Raw genomic sequence first — 23,228 nt, 5'->3', positions numbered from 1 at the left:
CCTGCTCCTGGAGTCTGGCTGCATGAGCAGTCTGTCGGGGGGTGAGACTGGGATAACACAGTTCAGTGGTTTCCCACCTTGCACCATTGGCTTCCCACCTTGCACCATCCCATCTGGGTACCATTGGCTGGCCCCAGCTTGTAGGTGTCTGTCGCCTGCAGGTGGGATGCTGACTGTTCAGGCTGTGCGGTATATGTGGCCAGTCCCATCAATCATAGAATCATAGAATATCCTGAGTTGGAAGGGACCCAGAAGGATCATCGAGTCCAACTCGTGGCACCACACAGGTCTACCCAAAAATTCAGACCACATCACTAAGTGCACAGTCCAAACGCTTCTTAAACTCCAACATGCTGTTACTTCTGCTGCATGGCTGAAGAAGGGCATGAACGGTTCTTGCCTGACACAGCATCAAATTTGGCTTCCCTTAAGACTCATGCATGAGAAACTCAGGTTCTGGCATGTTGGGGAAAAGGCTTGTTGATGAAGTGTAAGTGTTTGGATGTTGGATGCATGTGGTGCTCTGTCCTGGCTTTCCTGGAATATCTTCTTCGCTGTTTGCTGTTCTCTTGTTGGTGGGCAGCTGTATCATATGGCACTCCCAGCACAGGTGGGTTCTGGGTGGGTGAAGGAGGGTGAGCTCCCACCCAGGGGCAGCACCAGCTTTGTGGGCAGGTGATGCTTTGCAGGGGTCAGTATGTTTGACTGGCTGTGGTTGGGATCTTGGAAATGGAAAGCAGCCAAATACAATGAGGGTGCTCTGTGTGCGGGGGCTGACAGCTCTGCTGTGACATCAGCCCCAGGTGGGCAGGCAGCTCTGCAGGCAGCCATTCGATTTGGGATGTGCAGCCATCCCCGTGTCCCCATGGGACCAGCGCTCAGGATGAGCAGTTTATGTGCGGAGCTGGGCTTAGCTCGAGTACTGTGTTCAGTACAATGTTTGAGTACTCACCTCGAGTACTGTGTTCAGTTTTGAGCCCCTCACTACAAGAAGGACATGGAGGTGCTCAAGTGAGTCCAGAGGAGGGCAACGAAGCTGGTGAGGGGTCTGGAGAACAAGTCTTACGAGGAGCGGCTGAGGGAGCTGGGATTGTTCAGCCTGGAGAAGACGAGGCTCAGGGGCGACCTTATCGCTCTCTACAGGTACCTTAAAGGAGGCTGTAGCGAGGTGGGGGTTGGTCTATTCTCCCACGTGCCTGGTGACAGGACGAGGGGGAATGGGCTAAAGTTGCTCCAGGGGAGGTTTAGGTTGGATATTAGGAAGAACTTCTTTACCAAAAGGGTTGTTAGGCATTGGGATGGGCTGCCCAGGGAAGTGGATGAGTCACCATCCCTGGAGGTCTTTAAGAGGCGTCTAGATGTAGAGCTTAGTGATACGGTTTAGTGGAGGACTTGTTAGTGTTAGGTCAGAGGTTGGACTCAGTGATCTTGGAGGTCTCTTCCAACCTGGATGATTCTGTTAGCTGCACTGCAGTGGCAGGCAGCTTGGTGGTGAGACCCACAACACAGGTCAGGTAAAAAGTCCCATTGTTTATGAATGGCTGGAGGGGTGTAAAGAGCTATTTCAGCTTATTTTAAGGCTTATGGAAGACAGAGAGGTAATCGGAGACAGGCAACATAGCTTCACAAAGGGCAAATCATGCCTGACTAACTTGGTGGCCTTCTATGACAGCATTGTGGGGCAAGGGAAGAGCAATCAATGTCATCTACCTTGACTTGTACAAAGGCTTTGATACAGTCCCACAGAACATCTTTGTGTCTAAACTGGCAACTGTAAGCTAACCGTATCCTGGGCTGCATCAAAAGAAGTATGACCAGCAGATCAAGGAGATGATTCTCTCCCTCTGCTCTGGTCTCTTGAGACCCCAACTGGAGTACTGTGTTCAGCTCTGGGGCCCACAGCACAAGAAGGATGTGGAACTGTTGGAGCAAGTCCAGAGGAGGCCATGAGGATGATCACAGGCTGGAGCACTTCTATGGAGACAGGTTGGGAGAGCTCTCAGCAGAGAGAAGAGAAGGCTCCAGGGAGACCATATAGTGGTCTTCTGGTACCTAAAGGGGCCCTACAGGAAAGCTGGGGAGGGTCTCTTGGTCAGGGGGTGTAGTGATAGGACAAGGTGTAACAGTTTTAAATTGCAAGAGAGTAGATTTAGGTTAGATATAAGGAAGAAATTCTTTACTATGAGGGTGGTGAGGCACCGGAACAGGTTGCCCAGAGAAGCTGTGGATGCCCCATCCCTGGAAGTGCTCAAGGCCAGACTGGATGGGGCTTTGGGCAACCTGGCCTAGTGGGAGGTGTCCCTGCCCATGGCAGGTGGTTGGATCTGGATGGTCTTTAAGGCCCCTTCCAACCCAAACCATTCTATGATGCGATTTGTAAAGGCTCTGTTGTCTTTGAAATTCCTGAAGTGGATGGGTGGACAGAGTTTGGGGGAGGTTTGGGGGGCATGGGGAATGTCTGGGCCCTCCAGTATGGGGAGGGAAAACAGGACTGTCCTAGAGCATGCTGCATGCTTGCAGCCTAGCCTGCTTGGCCCGGCCCCAGTGCTCCATGCCAGCCTGACCAGTGGCTGGCCCCTGCCTGTGCCTGGGGAGGTGCAGCAGGCAGGAAAGGCTGGGCAGCAGCACTGCCCACTCCCAGCAGGACAGCCAAGTTCAGAACCAGGTGGGCGATGTTTTGTCTGTCTGCTGTGCTAGACCTGCTTCTCTACCAGCACATTACCCATTTCTTCTGACAGACCACTAAAATGTTCTCAGATCGGTGCTGCTGTAGGAACAGCCAGGGGCATGGGCTGGGTGGCACTGGGGTTCCAGCTCCAGTGCTGCTATCTGTTGGCAGATGTCCCCTGCCAGGTAGCTACCATGGGATCGGCCCAGGCACCTGTGTTGGCCTCGAGGGGGCTGCTGCCTGCCACAACCCCCAGTGAACCCTGGAGGCTGAGAGAAAACCCTGGACTGGGGTGCAGGGTTCAGGGTCAGTCCTAGCCTTGTCGTGCACTGTTGCCCACCTTGAATTCTCTTGTTGTTTGAGAGCGGCCGCCAGGCTGGAAATGGTGTTTGGATGCTGGAAGCAGCCAGGTTCTGAACCTGCTCTGTTGCTCTTCCCTCTGCAGCACTCAACGCTGTCGCGCAAGTTCGTAGAAGTGATGTCTGAGTACAACGCCACGCAGACTGACTACCGGGAGCGCTGCAAGGGCAGGATTCAGAGACAGCTGGAGATCAGTGAGTAAATGCAGTGGGGAGTACAGCTGGGCGGCCAGGGGCTGCACCCTGCACTATCTGTGGCAGAGCCAGAGGTGCCCACACCTGTGCACACTTCTGTGTCCAAACCCAGGTACCCATGGGCTGTGCATGCACTCAGGAGTGGCTGGGATGTGCTCCTGCTACAGGGCAGACAAGTGACAGTCCCTTGTATTTTGCTGTGTTTCATTGTTAAAAATATAGTCAGTAATGCTGGTGTGCCCACCGGAGCTGAGGAACCAGTGATTCCCACACCTGTGCAGTCCCTACAGCCAACATGGCTGGGCACTTCTGCTGTTTGGGTTTTCATCACATCTGGATATGTGCTCATGCCCCACTGCAGGATGCTGCTCACTGCACACCCAGCACAGCTCTGAAGCACCCCAGATTGGCCAAGCATGCTGCTGCTGTGGGCACTCAAGACAGCTGGCAGCAAGCCTCATGCACTGCTGGGCTCTGGCAGGAGCACATGAGGGCTGCAGGCAGTGAGGAGAGCCATCATCAGCCCAAGGGTTTTCAGCTTAATCATATCAAACTTATTTAGCTGCCCTGGTTAAGAAAGGCAAATAGCAGTGCCTTACTGGGGAGTTGGCTCCATCCATCTAGCGTCTGCACAAGGTGGGTGTTGTCCTGGATGCTGTCATTCCTCCCAATGGTGCAAGCAGACTGCAGTGCGTGGCACCTCTGCTCCAGGCACTGAGAGCTTTGCCTGCAGGGCTGGCAAGGTGTGCCTGCATCCTGCAAAGCACAAAAACTCCCAAGGTTTTCTTAAATGCTGCATGGAGACCGCAGAGAGCACAGAGAGAAATTTCTCTCTCTCTTGTTTGCAGCTAATTTTGAACTCCAACAGGCTTGTGGGAGTTCCTGACTCCCATGTATATCTGTGGCATCAGTCCCTGCCCAGGTAGCAGCAGTGCTTGACTTTCCTCTGGGCGGTTTTAATTTCAGGTATAATGAAATATATATAATAACAGACAAGTGAGCTCTTGAGATGTGGGCACTTTATGCTCTCAACATTTTCCCTTATAACAACCCTGACCCAGGATGGTGGTAGTTCTCTGCAGTGGTGGTGTCTTCTGGCTGAAGGTGGGCCCCGGGTGACACCTCTGAGGCCGTTAGCCACTGTGGCACTAGGATCTTGTTAAGATTTCACTGTGTAATTCAGAGCCCATCACTGAGGAGAAGTCTGTCTTTGCCCACAAAATCTGCTTTCCTAGTGATTATTCTGGGGAATCAGTGATACATGGTTAGCTTTAGAGAAATGTGGTCATCTTCCAGCAAAGAAGAACCTTAACATCACCATAATTAGGGAAATAAGCAGACAAGGGGGAAGTTAGGGCGAGTAGATACTGAAAGACATTTTGCAAATAATTTCATGGGCAGAGGCGTGTCATGAGTTTTTGTGATTAAAATGTAAAAGTCTGAAGCACAGTCCATTTTTTTCTCACAAACAAATGAGCGTTTTTTCCTTTCAAGACTCAGCATGAATAATAAGGTAGATCTCTGATCATGGTTTCCTTGAAGGTCACTTGTGGAAACGTCCCTCGTGAGCTGCAAATGCCTGTGAATCTGGATGCTAGTGGGGTATGGTAGCTTCTGTGGAAGGACAGAAGGAGACTTGACTGTGCAAATCTTTCCTCTGTTAAGATTATTCTTTATCATGTATAATGATAATATGAATATTTCACACCGGCTGAACAGAAGATTGATTGACATGAGGCTCAACAAGAGCTTGACATTTAATGTAAAGCAGGATGATGAATGTGTGTCACTGCTCCAGCTGACTGTGACTCATTTGTTAGCTAATGTCATTCTGTAGGTGATACCCAGCCACAGGGGTGTCGTACAACATAACAGGAATTTAAAGTATCCCTATTCCTCCCTTTTAAGAGAGGAGATTTGAAAGGATTTAGCCAGGTCCTTAATCATCTGCAGAGAAACCGTGAAAGAATCCTGAAAGAAACTTTCCTCTTGTTTGTCAGGTTTTAGAAGGACTCTGCTGCTCTGTTTAAGTTATGCAGTGCTTGGCTGTGCTTTGTCTATCCTAACTGGGCTGACCTTTAGAGCTGGCAGAGCATTGACAGGGCACGAGGAAAAGGCTCACAGTGGTGCAGTTGTTGGGTGCAGAGGAGGTGTCCTAGTCAGTGACAGTGAGGAACCTGCCTTCCCTTTTGGGGCGGAGATGTAAGGCAGATGCATGTGGAGGATGGGGGTCTGTGCTGTGCACAGCCCAGTGCACAATCCTTTGCAAAAGCTTGGTTCCTCTGGCTGGTGACAGCAGAAAATCCCTGTTGGCAAAAAGAAGTGACAAGCTTACTGGGGTTTTGTCAGGAGTGCTGTCTGGACAGAGAGCTGTGCTTTTCCCTGCATGTAACAGCCAGCACCTTCCATCTCTGCTGAACTGAGCTCAGCTGGGAAGTGGTGGCTGCACAAATATCTATGAAATCCGTAGCTCTCGTTTCCGCTGATGGAAGTGCTGGGAGCTCTGACAGCAAAGTCAATAAATCATTAAGGTTCGGAAAGTATGAGAGCAGGGACTTTTCATCTGTTCTGGGGAGGCTTTCCGGCAGTTGGTGAGCTTCTCTGTCCTAACTGCTTCTACATCTTGCTCCGGAAATGGGATAGTCACTCCAGCTTCTTTTCCTGGTCTGATGTTTGTGACACACTTGTTCTGTACGTGCCAGCCTTACACCTCCTCTCCATGTGGTGCAGAGATGGTAGTGGGCATGCAGGGAAATAGCTCTCTGCTGAAGTGCTGCTGTCTGCAGAGGAATACTTTTCCTTTCTGGTGCTGGAAGTGGCGTGGCTGGTGGAAGTGGCATGGCTGGATGGGACATGGTGATGAGTGAAGTTTGGGGACAGGGTCTGCAGGGACATCATGAGTGGGAAAAGCTCAGAATGTGCTTGTTGCAGAAGAAATGATGATGTAGGAAAACTGCCATGGCACTTTCATGGGCAATGGGTCATAGGCATGGGCAATGCTGTTTTTCACAAAGAGCAACTAACTGGTGAACCCTTGGGGCTCTTCACAGCCCCCTCAGGACCTCAGGACCTGCCTCTTTTCCTTGTGTAGGCACCTTGTGCATGCCAGAGGTTATGCCTCTGGTCCTTACTGTCACCTTGCACATGAAGTGTGTGCTGAGCCCCTGAGTCTGACTTGGTTAAGAGGGTATCCTCTCCTCTCACTGCTTCTGTTCTAGTCCTAACAGTTGTCCCCTTTTCCCCTACCCACTCACTCTGCTTCCAAGCACACCAAGACAGAGGACACAGACACAGACACAGACACAGATTTCTAGGTTGGAAGAGACCTCAAGATCATCGAGTCCAACCTCCGACCTAACACTAAGCACTCCACTAAACCATATCGCTAAGCTCTACATCTAAACGTCTTTTAAAGACCTCCAGGGATGGTGACTCCACCACCTCCCTGGGCAGCCCGTTCCAATGCTTAATAACCCTTTCGGTAAAGAAGTACTTCCTAACATCCAACCTAAAACTCCCCTGTCGCAACTTTCGCCCATTCCCCCTCGTCCTGTCACCAGGCACGTGGGAGAACAGACCAATCCCCACCTCACTACAGCCTCCTTTAAGGTACCTGTAGAGAGCGATAAGGTCGCCCCTGAGCCTCCTCTTCTCCAGGCTGAACAAGCCCAGCTCCCTCAGCCGCTCCTCGTAAGACTTGTTCTCCAGACCCCTCACCAGCTTGGTCGCCCTTCTCTGGACTCGCTCGAGCACGTCCATGTCCTTCCTGTAGCGAGGGGCCCAAAACTGAACACAGTACTCGAGGTGCGGCCTCACCAGAGCCGAGTACAGGGGGACAATCACTTCCCTAGACCTGCTGGCCACACTATTTCTGATACAAGCTAGGATGCTGTTGGCCGCCTTGGCCACCTGAGCACACTGCTGGCTCATATTCAGCCGACTATCAACCAATACTCCCAGGTCCTTCTCGGCCAGGCAGCTTTCCAACCACTCATCTCCCAGCCTGTAACTCTGCTTGGGGTTGTTGCGCCCCAGGTGCAGGACCCGGCACTTGGCCTTGTTGAACTTCATACAGTTGATCTCAGCCCATCGCTCCAGCCTATCCAGATCCTCCTGCAGAGCCTTCCTGCCCTCGAGCAGATCGACACACGCACTTAGCTTGGTGTCATCTGCAAACTTACTGAGGGTGCACTGGACGCCCTCATCCAGATCATCGATAAAGATATTAAAGAGGACCGGCCCCAGTACCGAGCCCTGGGGGACACCACTTGTGACCAGCCTCCAACCAGATTTGACTCCATTCACCACAACTCTCTGGGCCCGGCTATCCAGCCAGTTTCTAACCCAGCGAAGCGTACGCCAGTCCAAGCCCCGCGCAGCCAGTTTCTTGAGAAGAATATTGTGGGGAACGGTGTCAAAAGCCTTACTGAGGTCAAGGTAAACCACATCCACAGCCCTTCCCTCATCCACCAAGCGCGTCACTTTGTCATAGAAGGAGATCAGGTTCGTCAAGCAGGACCTGCCTTTCATAAACCCATGCTGACTGGGCTTGATCGCCTGCTTGCCCTGCAAGTGCCGCGTGATGACCCTCAAGATAATCTGCTCCATGAGCTTTCCTGGCACTGAGGTCAAACTGACAGGCCTATAGTTCCCCGGGTCTGCCCTCCGGCCCTTCTTATAGATGGGTGTCACATTGGCTAGCCGCCAGTCAACTGGGACCTCCCCCGATAGCCAGGACTGCCGATAAATGATGGAAAGCGGCTCGGCCAGCTCCTCTGCCAGTTCTTTCAGTACCCTCGGGTGCATCCCATCGGGCCCCATCGACTTGCGCACATCCAAGCTCCTTAGCAGGTCGCCAACCATTTCCTCATGAATAGCAAAGGCCACATCCTGCTCCCCATCCCCTTCCGCCAGCTCAGGGCACTGGGTATCCAGAGAACAACCGGTATTGCTGCTAAAGACTGAGGCAAAGGCGGCATTAAGCACCTCAGCCTTTTCCTCATCCTTAGTAACCAGGTTTCCCCTCGCATCCAGTAAAGGATGAAGATTCTCCTTAGTCCTCCGTTTCGCATTGATATATTTGTAAAAGGATTTTTTGTTGTCTTTAATGGCAGTAGCCAGGTTGAGCTCCAGATGAGCTTTGGCCTTTCTAATTTTCTCCCTGCACAGCCTCGCTACATCCTTGTAGTCCTCCTCAGTGGCCTGCCCTTTTTTCCAAAGATTATAAACCCTCTTTTTCCTGCTAAGCACAAGCCGCAACTCTCTGTTGAGCCAGGCCGGTCTTCTTCCACGCCGGCTCGTCTTTGGGCACGTGGGGACGGACCGCTCCTGTGCCGTTAAGATTTCCTTCTTGAGGAGCGCCCAGCCTTCCTGGACTCCTCTGCCCTTCAGAACCGCCTCCCAAGGGACTCGGCCAACCAGCGTCCTGAGCAGCTCAAAGTCAGCCCTCCAGAAGTCCAATACAGCAGTTTTACTGGTCCCCTTCCTGGCCTCGCCAACAATAGAGAACTCTACCATTTCGTGGTCACTCTGTCCAAGATGGTTTCCGACCACCACATCTCCCACCAGTCCTTCTCTGTTTGTGAAGAGAAGGTCTAGCGGGGCACCACCCCTGGTAGGTTCACTGACCAGCTGCATCAGGAAGCTATCTCCCACACTCTCCAGAAACCTCCTAGACTGCTTTCTCTGTGCCGTGTTGTGTTTCCAGGATATATCCGGGAAGTTGAAGTCCCCCATGAGGACAAGCGCCGATGATTTTGCAACTTCTGTCAGTTGCCTATAAAACTCCTCATCCATCTCCTCATCCTGGTTCGGCGGTCTATAACAGACCCCGACCAGGACGCTAGCCTTGCCGGCCTTCCCGCGGATCCTAACCCACAGGGATTCAACCTTATCATTCCCAGCCTGGAGTTCCACAACATCAAAAGATTCTCTAATGTAGAGAGCCACGCCACCACCCCTTCTGTGCTGCCTGTCCCTCCTGAAGAGCCGATAGCCAGGCATTGCAGCACTCCAGTCGTGGGAGCGGTCCCACCACGTCTCCGTGATGGCAACCAAGTCGTAGCCTTCCTGCTTGCACGATGGCTTCCAGCTCCTCCTGTTTGTTACCCATGCTGCGTGCATTAGTGTAGATGCACTTCAGCTGGGCCATCGCCTTCTTCCCCAGCCTAGCCATTGTTTCCCCCGGCACGGCTCCAACAAGCCTTCAACGTCATAGAGGGATGCAGTGTCCTCAGGTTGCTGAGTGCTGGACAGATCCTTGGTGGCTGTTCTTGCTCAATCATCTCTTGCTGGGATGTGCCTCCCCCCTGTGGCATCCCCGCGGATGCTACTTGGAGCCGTGCTTTCACTAGTGCTTTCTGGAGCCTGAGTGTCATTGCTGCATGCAACGGGAGGTGTTGCTCCTTTGTTTTCTCCTCTCCAGTTTGGCCATTATGAGGAATGACATCTTAAGTGATTAGGTTTTGATCCCAGAGAATTTGGATTTGAGGCCTGGAGGAGCTTTCTATGGCACTTGTGTATCTTTGATGCCATGGAGGTGCTGCACAGAGACTGTTTTTTATGAAAAATTGAGTTATGTGTGAGACTGAGGTTCCAAAAATAAAGAATCCGTTGTCTCCAAAGGCACTGAGAGAACTAATCAGCCCCCACCCCACTATGTGAGACTGGGTTAATTGATGTGCAGAAGTGCAAGCTGTAGATGCTTCATGAACTGCCCATGATCTTAGACAGCCTGGGGCTGGTCCAGCCCAGGTGGCTCCTTTGAGTAGCCCCGAGCAGCCCGAAAGGCCACGGTGCTCCCCATGTGTGCCGGTGGGTCGGCAGGGCAGGAGTAGCTGCATGCATAGCACTGCGTGGGAGCCTGAAGAGATTCACATGGGATTCCTGTGGCACTTCCATCTCACAACTTACCACTCATTTGTCTACCCTACAAAGGTCCTCTTGGGTCAAAATGCCTACACAGCTCTGGAAGCTGGCACCTGCAGCCTTCCCTGTCGGAGCAAAAGGGGTCACAGAGCAGGGATCCAGGTAGCAGTTTGTGACATCCTGCTCAGGCTTTTACAGCTGAAGTCTGCTCCCCTCAATACCACTGCTGCCGGTGCTAGACCTGTCTATGCTGGGGGACAGCCAAGTGGGCTGGGTCCCCAGCACTTGCTGCCTCTGCATGCACAGATAGACAGGACAGCGTTATCCATCCCCGTGGGAGTTGTATAGATTTGTATCTACAGGGAGCATGGAAGTCTGATCCAGACAGAGGATCCCAGCCTCCAGGGAAGGTGTCTGGTTCTCTCTACGTGCAGCCTGAGCCCTAGTATCATTCTGTGGGTGCTCGTGCAGCCTTGCTGCTGGGGAGGAGGGATGCTGTGAGCACAGCTGACTTGTTACAGTTAATGCAGCTGTGGCATGTTGGACTTCCAGAGGCACCTACCTGGAAGTCTTTCCTATTTATAGAGAGCGCGATGTGCAGAACTCTGCAAACTGGTGTTTTGCATGGGCTGTGTGACCAGTGCCAGCTGCGGTACCAGCACCTTCCCCATGGAGCTTCCCCAAATCCCTGCACACCCCAGAGGGAGCTGCTCCTGCCCCCTCTCTGGGAAGCTAGTTGATCCATGTGGCCCTCGCAGGGCCACAGCCTCTGCAGTGCCATTGAGGGGAGTTTGGTGGCAGGTCTCCTTAATGGCTTCATGTCTCGGCCTGTCCCAGAGCTTCATGACCTGTCTTGTGCCATTCTCTCCTTTCCAGCTAAGGGCTGAGTTTGCTTCTCCCTCTGTTTCACAGTCCCCAGCAGTGCTCTATGCTGCTTTGTCTGTTGACAACTCTCAGAGGCTTTTCTCCTCAGGAAAGCTTTAATTTCTAAAGATGCCAAGTGAGAGGAAGATGCATTCTGGAGCTCTCCAGGGAGGCAGAGGACCAGTTGTCATGATTTTCCAGTATTTTGCCAAATTTCAGGGCATGGATTTTCTCCTGGGCTCTTCCCGCTTTATAGGCACTTTCCATTGACTCAGCACTTTCATTCCCATTTGTGGTTATGCAGTAATTTTGTGGTAATGTGGACGGACAATGGATCTATCAGGTATCTGACACACATTTATCTGGTTTTGTTGCTGTTGAAGATCTAACAATAGCCTTCCAAACCATGAAACCTAGCCAGAAGGCAGTGGACTTGCAGGACCCCAGAAGACTTCCCTGGAAGTCTTTGGTGAGTGTTGTGCTGCATGGTGTGGGCAAGATGTAGCCTCCAGGCCTCATGCTTCGTCTTAACATTAAAGCAAACTCTTCCTGACCGGCTACATCCCTTGGTCAAGCCTGCACTGCCTGGCTCCTTGTTAACCCACATGATGTCTGTGCTCTCATTCTTTGCCTTGAATGCTTCGGGGCCTTTACCTGCCCTGTGCTTTGCAAGAGGGGAACGGGACAGCAAGGAGACAGTGAGAGACAGGGCAAAAACACATATCCTGCATTCTGTCCTGTCTCTGCCTGCAAGACGCGGCAACACCTGGAGCTGATACTGCTGCTTGTCCTCAGGGCTTTCTTCAGGACTTGAATGGGACAGAGCAGTGGGTCCTTGAGATGCACCGTACTCAGCACACTCCTCTTTGTCACTGTGCCAGTGACTGCTCACTGTTGAGCGTAATCAACATGAGGGTCAGTAAATTTGTGCTGTTCCAACCCTTGTTTTGCCTTCCTGGGTCCAGGGCAGCCATGAGCAAGGAGCCAATAGTAGCCAGAGAAGCCAGCATGACTTTCTGCAAAACAAGCCCTGTTACATGACCCAATTCATCTTTCTGTTGCAGTAAAAGGAATGTATTAATTCAAACACAAGACAAGATCTGACAAAAGTCAGATGTTTTGATTAAGAAATTAGGTCCTGGCTCTGGGGTTGTGTGTCGGACACAGGCATCTCTCTGCAGGCTGAACCTGCGTCATGCTTGTCACAAGCAGGCTCTGGATGATCTTCCACCAAAGCTAGAAAAACGCTTGCAGAGCTTTTGTCCTCAGAGATGTCTTTTTGGAAGGCTTGATAACTTGCCCTAATTTATATGAATCTTCAGAAATCTCTGGCTGCCAGAAATTTTCCAGTTGCCAAAGCAAAAAAGCTTTTGGCTTGTTCTTTGGAGTTATGGAAAGTTTTGTTTGGAGGTAGTTTTGTTTGCAATTACAAAGACTTTTCTCTGATTGATGGCACTTGCACAACATGAAGAACCACCAGCAGCGGAACACAGGACTCAGCTTCGCCCACTGAGAGGGGCAGGATCAGCAACTCTGCTGCTTCCAGCTCTCCACACGCTGCTCCGAGCTTCTTGTCCTCCAAGGCTGTTGGCAGCAGCCATTCCTTGCATCATGCTGCTGTCTCCTCTGCTGAACCAAGCCAGGGGCCTGGTTCAGGCAGAAAAGGACATTTTTAAAAAATTTTATTTATTTATTTATTTATTTGAGTTTCCTCCAATGGCGCAGGTTCTTCCATCAGTCATGGCGCATGGCAGTGGGACAGTCAGTGTGGCAGAAAGGGCCTGCGGGGCTGGGAAGGGGGTGTCATGGGTTGCCCTTGGTGGTTGTAAAACTTGAAGCAGTGACTGGAAACAGGCTGTGGAGCCCTTCCAGGAGCTTGTGGAAGGTGGGGATGATGTTTCAACCCAAGGGCACGTTGGCATTACACAACTCCTTCAGACCTGTGAGCACACAGATTGCAGAGTTAAGCCCTGACCTGTAGTTACCGAACAGGCTTCACTGAGCTCACATTTGGTATAGAAAGATGTTGAATGCCTGGAGATCCTCTTATACTTCACCATTCACAGACCTGGGGATGAGGAGAGGTGGCAGATGCCGGCAGAGCAGCATGCAGAGGTGTTGGAGCCTCTTGCCAAGCCTCTGCCTCCTGCAGGAGGATGGAAGGGGGTCGGAACATGTCAGCAGGAGTGGTGAAAGACTCTAGCAGAATGTGGTTTCCATGGGTAATTTCCATGAGAATTACATAGAAAAGATTTTGCTTCTTGGATTTGCCAGTCATGGTGTGAGCAGAGCTAGGAGGAGGACTTGTTCCCTTGCTGCAAAGCAGCAGCTTCTCAGGGCTTTGGGGGCCACTAGCAGTTCTTAGTCATCAAGACAAGCCTCGCCCAGGACTTCCACCTCTGCCCACGGGTCCTGCAGCTGTATAGGATCAGGCCTGGGCCACCCAGTTCACATCTGAGATGTGTTGCAGATGTACCTGTCTCCAGCCCTGTCTCCTGGGACTTTGGATCTTTGTCTTAGTTGTGTCCCCAGTCCTTCTCTGGCCATGTCTCCTGGATAGACCTTGGCCCCACATTGTAGCTTTGTCTCCAGTCCTGTCTCCAGCCCCATTTCCTGCTGTTCCTGACAGGACTCTTTGGAGCTACCCCAGATCTGATTTCACAGCTTGCCTTGTCTGACACTGCTGCTGGACTCTGTTATCACCACTCAGCTTTCATGCTGTGGGATTGCACCCCAGTTGATGAGGGCCCCACATGTGCTGGGGTCACCCCAGCTCCTGTCTCAGCCCCTGCCCTGGAGCAACCCCACTCCTGCTTCTCCAGCACAGCCCTGCGGAGGCTGCCAAGGCAGGATGGCATCCCAGCATTTCAGCAGTCCCCAGGTTTCTGAAGCCTTTGGAGTGCCTGTGACCACATTGCCCAGAACTTGGAGAAAACATTTCAAACCCACCATTTATGTAAGGGCTGTGGGCTTGTCCTTGCTGTTCATGCAGGGAGATGTGGGGACAGGGAACCATGCCTGCCCAAGCAACTCCAGGAACTGGGAACTGCTGGATGAGCTCATGCCAGTTCTGCTAAGGAACAACTTCTGCTGCAGGGTGGGGATCCCTGTTGTCTGGTTCTGGTTGCCTCTCTTTTTGGGGCTGCAGACCAAACATGGAGGAGCAGACTGCTGCTCCTCACCCTCTATGGTTCTTTATGCTTATGTCTTATGGGTGGAGCATTTCTTTGCTTTGTCATATGGTCCCTTTTCTTCCTCTTTGTAATCTTTATTATACTTTTTAATCTTGATATCTAAGATCTGCTCAGTTTGTGATTTTGTCTCCTTGCAGTATGCAGTCAGATTTGAAGATTTACTCCATTAAGTGATGAGTTGTGGATTATGCTCCCCTTTGAGCCATTTGGCTCAGCTGAATCCTTCCTTACTGCACCGCTGGGAGAGATGCAGGCTCCATTTTGGGCTCCTTGAGCCCATCGAATGCAACCTGTAACAGGTTGTCCAGAGAAGCTGTGGATGCCTCGTTCCTGGAGGTGTTCAAGACAAGGTTGGACGAGGCACTGGGCTACCTGGTCTAGTCGGTAGCGTCCCTGCCCATGGCAAGGGGCTTGGAACTAGATGATCTGCAAGGTCGCTTCCAACCCAAGCTGTTCTATGTTTCTATGATTAGCTACTCCTGCCCGTCTGCCCCCATCTGCTCCTGGTCGCACCAACGGGATGTCCTCTGCCTTCTTTGCAGGTGTCAACCCTGGTAAAAGCCTGCCCAGAGTGTTTGTCTCTGTTTAGCACTGCAATTTCATGGGTACTACCTGGCTATTAGAATCATAGAATCATATAAGACTGAAGTAACTTATGCTGGAGGACTGGTGTAACCTGCAGAATGACTACTATGTCTCACCTCTGTAGCTATGAAGAATATGTCTGTGGGGAGTGGGAGGCAACTGTGATCAAAGGATGAGAAAATTGCCCGCAAAGGAGCCGTGGGGCTGAAAGTACCACAATGGGGCCAGGCGTGCTGCCAAGAATGAGGGTGGGAGAAGGAATGAGTCTGATTTCTCTGTTAAACAGCTGCAGGGCTAAAACTCTGGCAGCCCTGAGGGCTAAAACACCCTTGGGGCATTAATGAGGCTTTGAGTAGCGGCAGTAGGGTGTGTCAGGGCAGCGAGCTCTGCTGAGCTGGATGTCTTTGTGGGCTTCGACTGTCCTGGGATAGGGTTCGTTAGGATAGCCCTGCAGTCCGTCCTTGCTCTTGGATCGCTGCTCTCCCATCCCTCCTGGATGCTGGCTGGCCAGCATCCCTGTAGCGGCCCTCTGAGCTCTCAGGGCTAGAAGAGCAGCTCGGCTCTGCTTCTAGGAGATGCAACAGAGACAACAGAGCCCTGTGGTAGGGTTGCTGGACCTGTGGCCAGGACAGGAGCTCACAAGTGACCCATGTGTGTTGCTTGCAGCTGGCAGGACCACCACCAGTGAGGAGCTGGAGGACATGCTGGAGAGCGGCAACCCAGCCATCTTCTCCTCTGGGGTAAGCACCATGGGTCGGCCCTGCTTCAAGCCCAGCATGGTTAAAAGCCAAGCCAGCCCTTGTCCCTTGGGGAGTTGTCTGTTGAATGTGCTCCCAGCACAGGAATGACAAGTACTGCCCGTACTGCAGCAGGATGCTCAGGATGCTGCATTAGCAGGGACTATGTCCTGGCTGGAAGGGCAGCTCTCGGCTGGGGCAGGGCAGAGGGGAGGCTGCTGCAAACTGCCTGGCTGGGGTGGCTGGAGGCTCTCCCTGCTCCACGGTACTTGTGGGTTAGAGGCTATATGGCAGCCAAGCCTTTTACACTCTGGCACCAGCCACAACCCCAAGGAGGGTTGCCTTGCACCAAGGCCCTGCTCTGCCCAGATCCCTGCCATGCCCAGTGGCCTCATGGGCAGGCAGATGGTGCTGGCTTGCAATGTTCCCTCTGAGTCCAGCGCCAGCCTCCAAGGCTTTTGTGTGGCTCCATGGGGCCTGGCTATGGCCTCATGGTCGCTGTGAGGCCAAACCCCAGAGTGCTCTTCCAGGATCTTGCTCCATTTTCTCCATTGCCCCAGAAGATGCCTCTCGTTTAAACCTTTCTCCTACCTCTCTTGGTTCCCCTGGTCCCAGAGGTGAGGGACAACATCTGGGGCACAGAAGCAGGACTGAGCATGTTTACTGGCCTTGTCTTCTTGCAGATCATTATGGATTCAAACATCACCAAGCAGGCACTGAATGAGATTGAGACACGGCACAGTGAGATCATCAAGCTGGAGAACAGCATCCGAGAGCTGCATGACATGTTCATGGACATGGCCATGCTGGTGGAGAGCCAGGTAGGGAGACCTCCAGCCCATAGCCCAGATGCCAGCTCACTGGGGGGGGGTGGGAGGTGGCAGGGGAGAGGGGGAAAGGCTGGAGAGGAACTGATGTGCTCTGCCTGGACACTGAAAGGGCACTGGAGCAGACAGCTTGGGAGGGCAGCCCTGGGCCCATGAAAGCAGCTCCATGCTGGTGTCCTTCCAAGGCGGGTGCTGAGGTGAAAACCTGCATCTGGCCACCTGGCACCTACACGGCTCTCAGCAGGGCTGAGGTGGGCTCTGCAGGGCTGGAGGTATCTGTCCTGTGCCCCAGAGCAGGAGCTGCTGTGTGCTCAGGGCGGGTGGTGAGGTGAATTGCCCTGGAGGAGGGCACCTGCTGGTGGCTGGCACCCAGGTGGGGGTGGGTCCTTCTTCTCCAGAGCCTGAGCAGTGCTGGGGAGGCCCATGTGGGCTCACATGTGAGCACTGGGCCCCACTGACAGAGCCTGGGGAGCCCCAGGCTGTGCCACCAGCCTGCAGGGCATGGCCCTTCAGATGGGCATGCTCTTCGGTGTCTCTGCTCACCCCCCTTCTTGCCTGCCATGCTGTCGCGGCCGAGGAGACGTCAGTGGCAGGTAAAGCCCCACCTGGCCCTTGCCAGTGCTGCATGCTCGGCTCTGCATGGCTGCACTCTGCATGTCTGTGGCTCTTGTGTGGCACCAGGGCTGGCCCTTGGAAAATGGGTGAGGGTGGCTGTGGCATGGAGGTGTTTGTCTGGCCTGCCCTTGACCAGCTGGCAAACCTGGCCCTGTGTGTCTCCTCCGTTTTCCCTTGATGTCTGCAGGGCATTGGGTTGTCAGCTCCTGGGACAGGCTGGGACAGGTGGCACAGGGTCACAAGATTTTGGCAGTGCCGTCATGCAGCTCCCAAGAGAAGGGCCCTTGCATCTTCTGTCCCCTCTGGCTGGCCCCAGTGGGGGGGGAAGGGGGTGGAGGTGCCAATCCATGCAGGGCCACCTCCACCTTGTTCAGAGACTCTAGGTCCTGTGTCCTATCCTCACATTCTTTGGGCTCCTTATGCCACTCTGCCAGCAGGAGTTGTCACCATTCCTGGGAGACCTGCTTGTCACAGCCTGCCACATGGCCATGTCCGGCTCCCCCACCGGGCCCACGGGTGGTGCAGCCTCCATGGTACACACACAGGTGGAGGCAAGGGGTGACAGGCCACTGAGACTGTCCCTGGCCCTGCCTGCTGCTGTGGCCTTGCCTGCAGCCAACACCCATGCTGCCACCCTACAGCCCAGCAGGTCAGGGCAGTGTGGGCACAGTTACCTGAGGGCACTGCATTGTGCTGGTCCCTGTGTGGGAAGGGGCACCACCATCCCTTACCAGCCTTCCCTGGGAGAACTGGAGGCATAAAGCAGCGAGGGAGGCTTGATGCACTCTAGGAGGATTTGCGGCCTCCTGCCCTGCTGTAACTGCTAGACCATGCCAGCATCCTGCAACACCCCGGGGTGGGGGGGTAGTCTCTGAGCTGCTGGCACAGGGAAGGCAGAGAGCAGAGGGGTACCAGACTCACAGCTGTGCTGGCAGCTGCCTACTCTGCCCTAGGAATGGCACCAGTGGGCAGGGGAAGCAGCAGCTTTAGGCACAGCACCCAGGCCAGCATATCACAGGCATGGGACAAGAGCAGCAGGGTGCCTGATGGTGCAGGGTGCTTCGACCAGGGTGGGAGGGTAACATCCCTGTGCTTGCAAGGCTTGTCCTCTCTGGTGCTGCCAGGTGTTAAAGCTCAGAAAGGAGCGTTGCAGAGTTACTGGCCATGATCCCCAGCTTTGCAGCCCAGATTCCCTCTGTGCCGTGCAGAAGATCATTGGGGTTCAAGTCTCTGCCCACCCCTGGAAAGCCTGTCGTTCACATGAACCATCAGACAGTCTCCATCTGCTGTAGGACCCGGATGCTCCTGGTGGGCAGTAAAGAGGGGGCAGAAGGGAGAAGGTTGGCTAGGTGAGGATGCCTCAGGCCATGTCTCCATATCCTGGAGGAGGAGTGGGGCAGGAGTCCCTGCAGGACCCAGTGGTCCAGACTGACCAGCCTCGCTTCAGGGGTCTCTGCTCTTGGCAGGGTGCTTGTGCAGATCTAAGTGCATGTCTGTGGCTTTCTGAGCACCCCACGTGGTGCTGCTGGTATGGTCTTTGCCCTCCCCTGCCATTCCTCCTGCTTCTCCAGTGTGTGGCACCGTGATGATGCAAATCCTGTTGTGGCTGTGATGCTCACCTGTGGGACATAAGACATGTGGCCACCAGGCCAGGACTGGGATGGGGAACCCACTTGACTCTTACTTGCCTCTCTGCTGGGGTGTGTACAGAGGTCCCAGCCCTCTTGGACAAAGCCTGTGGTCTGGACCCACACCCCAGGGTGTCCACTGCCTGTGTGCCTGCTACAGGCAGGTGACTATCCCTCTCTCTCCCATGCAGGGCCACTGGGCAGGGTGACGTCTGCACGGTGCCGGGGAGCAGCAGGGAAGGAAGGAGCTCACGTATGTGCACATGGGCGTGTGGGCTCTGTCCCTACTCTGCAGGGTGAGATGATTGACCGCATTGAGTACAACGTGGAACACTCTGTGGACTACGTGGAGCGGGCTGTGTCTGACACCAAAAAAGCAGTGAAGTACCAGAGCAAAGCCAGACGGGTGAGTCATGGCACTGGCTGGGTCTTACCTTCCCCTGCCTGCACTTCTGACGCTGTCCATGGACCAGGTCCCAGCCTGGCACCTCTGCCTGCCTTGCTGCTCGCACAAAGGAGCAGGCGGCAAGGTGCAGCCTTGTGGGTACTCAAGCACTTCTTTACCCCACACCACTGGGTGCAGCATGGGTCCTGCTGGTGACATGGACTGAGGCAGAGCTCTGTAAGGGGGCTCCTTGAGCACTGTCAACGAGCCACGGGGCAGGGGTGCTCATTGGTGGGAGGAGAAGGGACAGGGTGGATTCCATGGGCCAGGCTAGATGTGGGAGCCATGTCCCTTGCCAAAACAAGGTGGAGGTGGTGGAGAAAGGCACGGTACAGCTCTGACCCCAAGCGCAGTGCCAGATGCCCGTCCCATTCCCCAAGCCTGGCCCTACCAGCATGCTCCTATGTCTCTGCAGCAGTCTAGCAGCTCAGGGGATCTAGTGGGCCACCAGGTTTGCCAGTCCAGTGCTGAAGAGGGAGCCTGGGTACCCAGCCATGCTCCAGCGATGGCCAGAGCCTGTCTGGCTCCCCTGGTGCTGATCAGAGCCCACCACAGACACACAGAGATGGGGCACATCGCAGGCCCCAGCTCTTGGGTCCAGCTTGCCCTTGGCACTCATGGTCCCCTCTCCCTTCTCTCCTTGCTGGTGCTGGAACACCTGAGCAGAAGAAGATCATGATCATTATCTGCTGTGTGATCCTGGGTATTGTCATTGCCTCCACCTTCGGCGGTATTTTCGGATAGACTCACCCCACGGGACTGTTTGTGATGGATGGAGCCGCGCGTGCCATGGGGCTGCAACCACACGGGAGCGAACCACGCAGCCCCCGGAGCCTCCCAGCAGCATTTCAGTTTCTAATGCATGGTTGTTTGTGATGCTGTGTGTGCGGTGCGTCTGTGTGGAGGGAGCACCAGCCTTGGGGTGCAGGCGGGGTGCAGGGGACAGTGATGGGCGTGAGGGGGACCTTTGGGGAGAACCTGAGCTCTCATCACTGCACCAGCCTGAGAGGCTGGCTGGGACCAGGTGGGGACAGAGGTACCATTGGGCACTGCTGCTCTTCCTGTGCTAGGCAGTTTGTGTTAGTGACACCTGAAGATGAGACCAATGATGGGCAGAGTCCTCAGGAGCACAGAGCCCAGTCAACTTTCCCCAGCTTTTCCCATCACCTTCAGCCAGATCTCGTGTCTGTCAGCCACATCCGTGCTTGCAAAACACTTTTCCTCAGGCTGCTTCACTCATGGGGCACTTCCCCAGGGGTGCACTCTGCCAGGCTCTGCCCTCCCCGTGCCCATGCCTGGCTGCAGGGCTCCATTCCTGCTGCTCTGCTAGTGGTGGAGCTGCCTGCTGCCCTGTGCAAGCCCTCGCCCCAGTGCAGGTGCCTCGGGCTGGATTTGCTGCTGCTGGCCAGTGGTGCTGCTTGGGGCCATATCTGATGCTTAGGGATGGGGACAGTCACATGGCGGCTCAGTGCTGCACCTCAGTACTGGCCTGGCAGGGCAAGAGGCCACAGGTGGTTTGAGGCCACCAAGTTTCACTGGCTGCTTGCCCTGCTCCAAATCCTCCATGTTCTGTTCTCAGCTCTGGCACACAGTGGCCCTGGCTCTTGCTGTCCCCAGGCCTGGGCTTAGGCAGTCAGAGTTTGAGGACAGCTCTGACACCCACAGCCCCAGGTGGTGCTTACCTGGGAGCAAGGCTTTACCCAGCCTGACTCCTCCACATATGCACTCTTGGGCTGGGGGCTGGAGGCAGGGGGGCTTTCTCCTGTCACAGTCCCAGGGAGCAGTAAAGGCTTGCATCCACACCCTGCAAGCTAAGAGCAGCAGCCTTCTTTCTCCTCCTTTCTGTCACCAGCTCCTGAGCAGGGCAGGGCCTGACCTCTCTTTCCATCTCTGCCACATCTGAGCATCTGCCTGCCACCTCCTCCTGGCACAGTGTCCTGCTGCCTGCTCTTCCCCGGGGCCATCAGGGAGACACCTGTGCACTGTGGGCTGCTGTGCCAGCACCTAGGTGCCCTATGCTGTCAGCTGTATCTACTGCATGGATGCAGCCACTTCTGGGCTGGCCTTGAGCCTGCTGGCAGCTCAGAGGGGCCGTGTTGCCACTATCCTGTTACTTCCATGCTGCTGCCTCAGTCCAACAGCAGGGGTCTGCCCTTGTATTCCTTGGGAGAGTCTGGTGCTCTGGCTGGCCCATGAAATGCCAAAGCACTGTGGAGGAGCCCGAGCAGGGTAGGTGCTGGTGCCAAGCTTGCAGACCTGCACCAGGGTGGAGGCTGGACATGAGCCCAGATGCTGGTAGCAGAAAAGGGGCACTTGATGGCAGTGAGTACTCCAGCTGCAGGCAGCATGCTGCCTCACCGTTCCAACCAGGGGCAGCTGATCGCACCCCACCTCCACGTTCCCTGAGGGCTAAGGAGTGCAAGCTGGGGTGGAAGGGCGAGGGCAGGCCTGGTTGGAGCTGAGCCCTGCTCCCACCCCGCAATCCGCCATCCTGCCTGGCTGGTATAGCACTGCCACTGGCCTTGTGCAGTGTGCCCACAGGTGTAGGGTGCAGGGCAGCAGGCTGTAGCCAGGACACAGTCCTGCTTTCCCTGAGCACAGCCCTCCCTGTCACTATTACCAAAGGTCCCACAACACAACCCTGCTTGCATTCTGTCATTGTTGGGGAGCGTGTCCAGCCCAGTCCCCCATCCTGCCCAGCCCAAGCCCTCAGCACCTGTGGCCATGAGAACATCCAAGACCACAGTCCCCTTCTTCCACAGTCCTGTGACATCTAATATTAGCTACACCACTGCAGCCTGTGTGTGCACAATGGCTTGGGGCACTGGGACCCCTGCAAGCAGAGGCAGGCAGGCTCTGGAGACCCCTCCAGGGTAGGAAGCAGGCACTGGCATAGCCCTTGCTGCGTGGGCATGTCTGGCTACAGGAGAGAGAGGTGGAGGTGATGTACAATGCCTGCTGCTTCTGCCCCAGTGCTGGTGCCTGCCACTGCAATCTACACACTGCTGTGCTAAGCCAGTGAGAGCACTAGGCCCCCTCCTCTGGGAAGCAATAACACTTCTGGTAGGGCTACTCCTAGGCAGGCAGGCAAGAAAGTTCATCTCAGGCTCTGACCCCGCAGCAATGCCCACTGCTAGCACAAGGGGACTTTTTTTTCTTCCAAGAAATGGTTTCTGTGATACAAGCTCAGATGACATCAGTGCCCACCCCCGTCAAGGCACAAAGCCAAGAACAGCAGTGGTGTGGTTACTGACACTTGCGCCTTGTCGATACCACCACTGCCAGCAGCAGGAGCCAGACGGCACTGTGATTTTGCCACTGGCACTTTGCTGGGATCGTGCAGGCAGTGATGGCTGCATGCTCTGACATGATGGAGGCAGAGGAGCATGCTGCCTTCACTGCCCTGCAGGCTGTCTCTCACTGTCCTCGCTGTGAGGGGAGGGTGTTTTGGTGCAATAATTACCCCTGCACTATGGGAAGCCCCGTTCAGTTCCTTTTTACCTGCCTGTCATTGCATGTACAGACTGAATCACCAATAGTGTGGTTGTGCTTTGAGGAAACATTTCACTTTTTCTTTCTAGCCCCCAACCTCAGACCACTTATCCTTTGGGTTATGACACCTCTGTTCCAAGTGCCACCTGCCCTCCTAGCACCATGAGCATGTTGATGCAGTATTTTATGAGCAGTGTGGGGCACACACAGCTTGCACTTGAATTGGGGATTGGGGATTTATTTTTTTTAGTTGTTGTTTTTTTGTTTGTTTGTTTTTTAGTAAGTAATGTACTTGAAGGCTTTCCAAGCCCTCTGTGGAGTTGTACTGTTGCTGTACTGTGAGCTAAGTGTCCTTGTTTTCTATGTGGATCTTGACCCTGGCTTGCTCTGTCTCACTGGGCTGGATGACACTGTATTGTTGCCTCTTTTCTCCTTTCACCCTTTCCATCCCTGCTAATCTCCCTTCCTTCTCCCAAAGCTTTGGGTGCAAAACAGCTTCCCATTTTGTGGAATTTTTATGTAGAATAAACGTTTGTAACTGTAAAGCTCTGGGCTGGCACTTCTATTTAAAGGGAGGGGAGGAAGTGACAGGCAGCAACGGTTGCACTTCAGAGATTCCAACACCCTCAGAGCATTAATGCATACAGGGTGGGCCTGATTTGAAGCGGATGCAGGAGGAATCACCATAGGAATGTTCAGATAACACTTCTGCCATTCTGCCTAGAGGAAGATTGGCCCTCATGGGAGGCACA

General features: G+C 54.0%; 1 protein-coding gene across 3 annotated transcripts in view; it reads left to right on the top strand.

The window, feature by feature from the left end:
• The window catches only part of STX1A (syntaxin 1A), a 111,167-nt gene extending 87,971 nt beyond the window's left edge, over positions 1 to 23,196 (top strand). For 2 of the 3 annotated variants that reach the window (XM_040532193.1, XM_040532192.1), the window contains exons 6-10: positions 3,114 to 3,222; positions 15,399 to 15,472; positions 16,153 to 16,290; positions 18,835 to 18,945; positions 19,651 to 23,196. In XM_040532193.1, the coding sequence (XP_040388127.1) occupies positions 3,114 to 3,222; positions 15,399 to 15,472; positions 16,153 to 16,290; positions 18,835 to 18,945; positions 19,651 to 19,728 (510 nt within the window). In that variant the 3' untranslated portion in view covers positions 19,729 to 23,196. Of the gene's footprint in view, positions 1 to 3,113; positions 3,223 to 15,398; positions 15,473 to 16,152; positions 16,291 to 18,730; positions 18,946 to 19,650 lie in introns of all 3 variants that reach the window. The other variant, XR_005813890.1, reaches the window with a different exon arrangement.
• The last annotated feature ends 32 nt before the right edge of the window (positions 23,197 to 23,228 follow it).

This window comes from Cygnus olor, chromosome 20 (genome assembly GCF_009769625.2).
Source record: "Cygnus olor isolate bCygOlo1 chromosome 20, bCygOlo1.pri.v2, whole genome shotgun sequence".
Classification (NCBI taxonomy): Eukaryota; Metazoa; Chordata; class Aves; order Anseriformes; family Anatidae; genus Cygnus; species Cygnus olor.
Note: the sequence above shows the minus strand (reverse complement) of the source record. Positions and strands in the feature narration are given on the sequence as shown.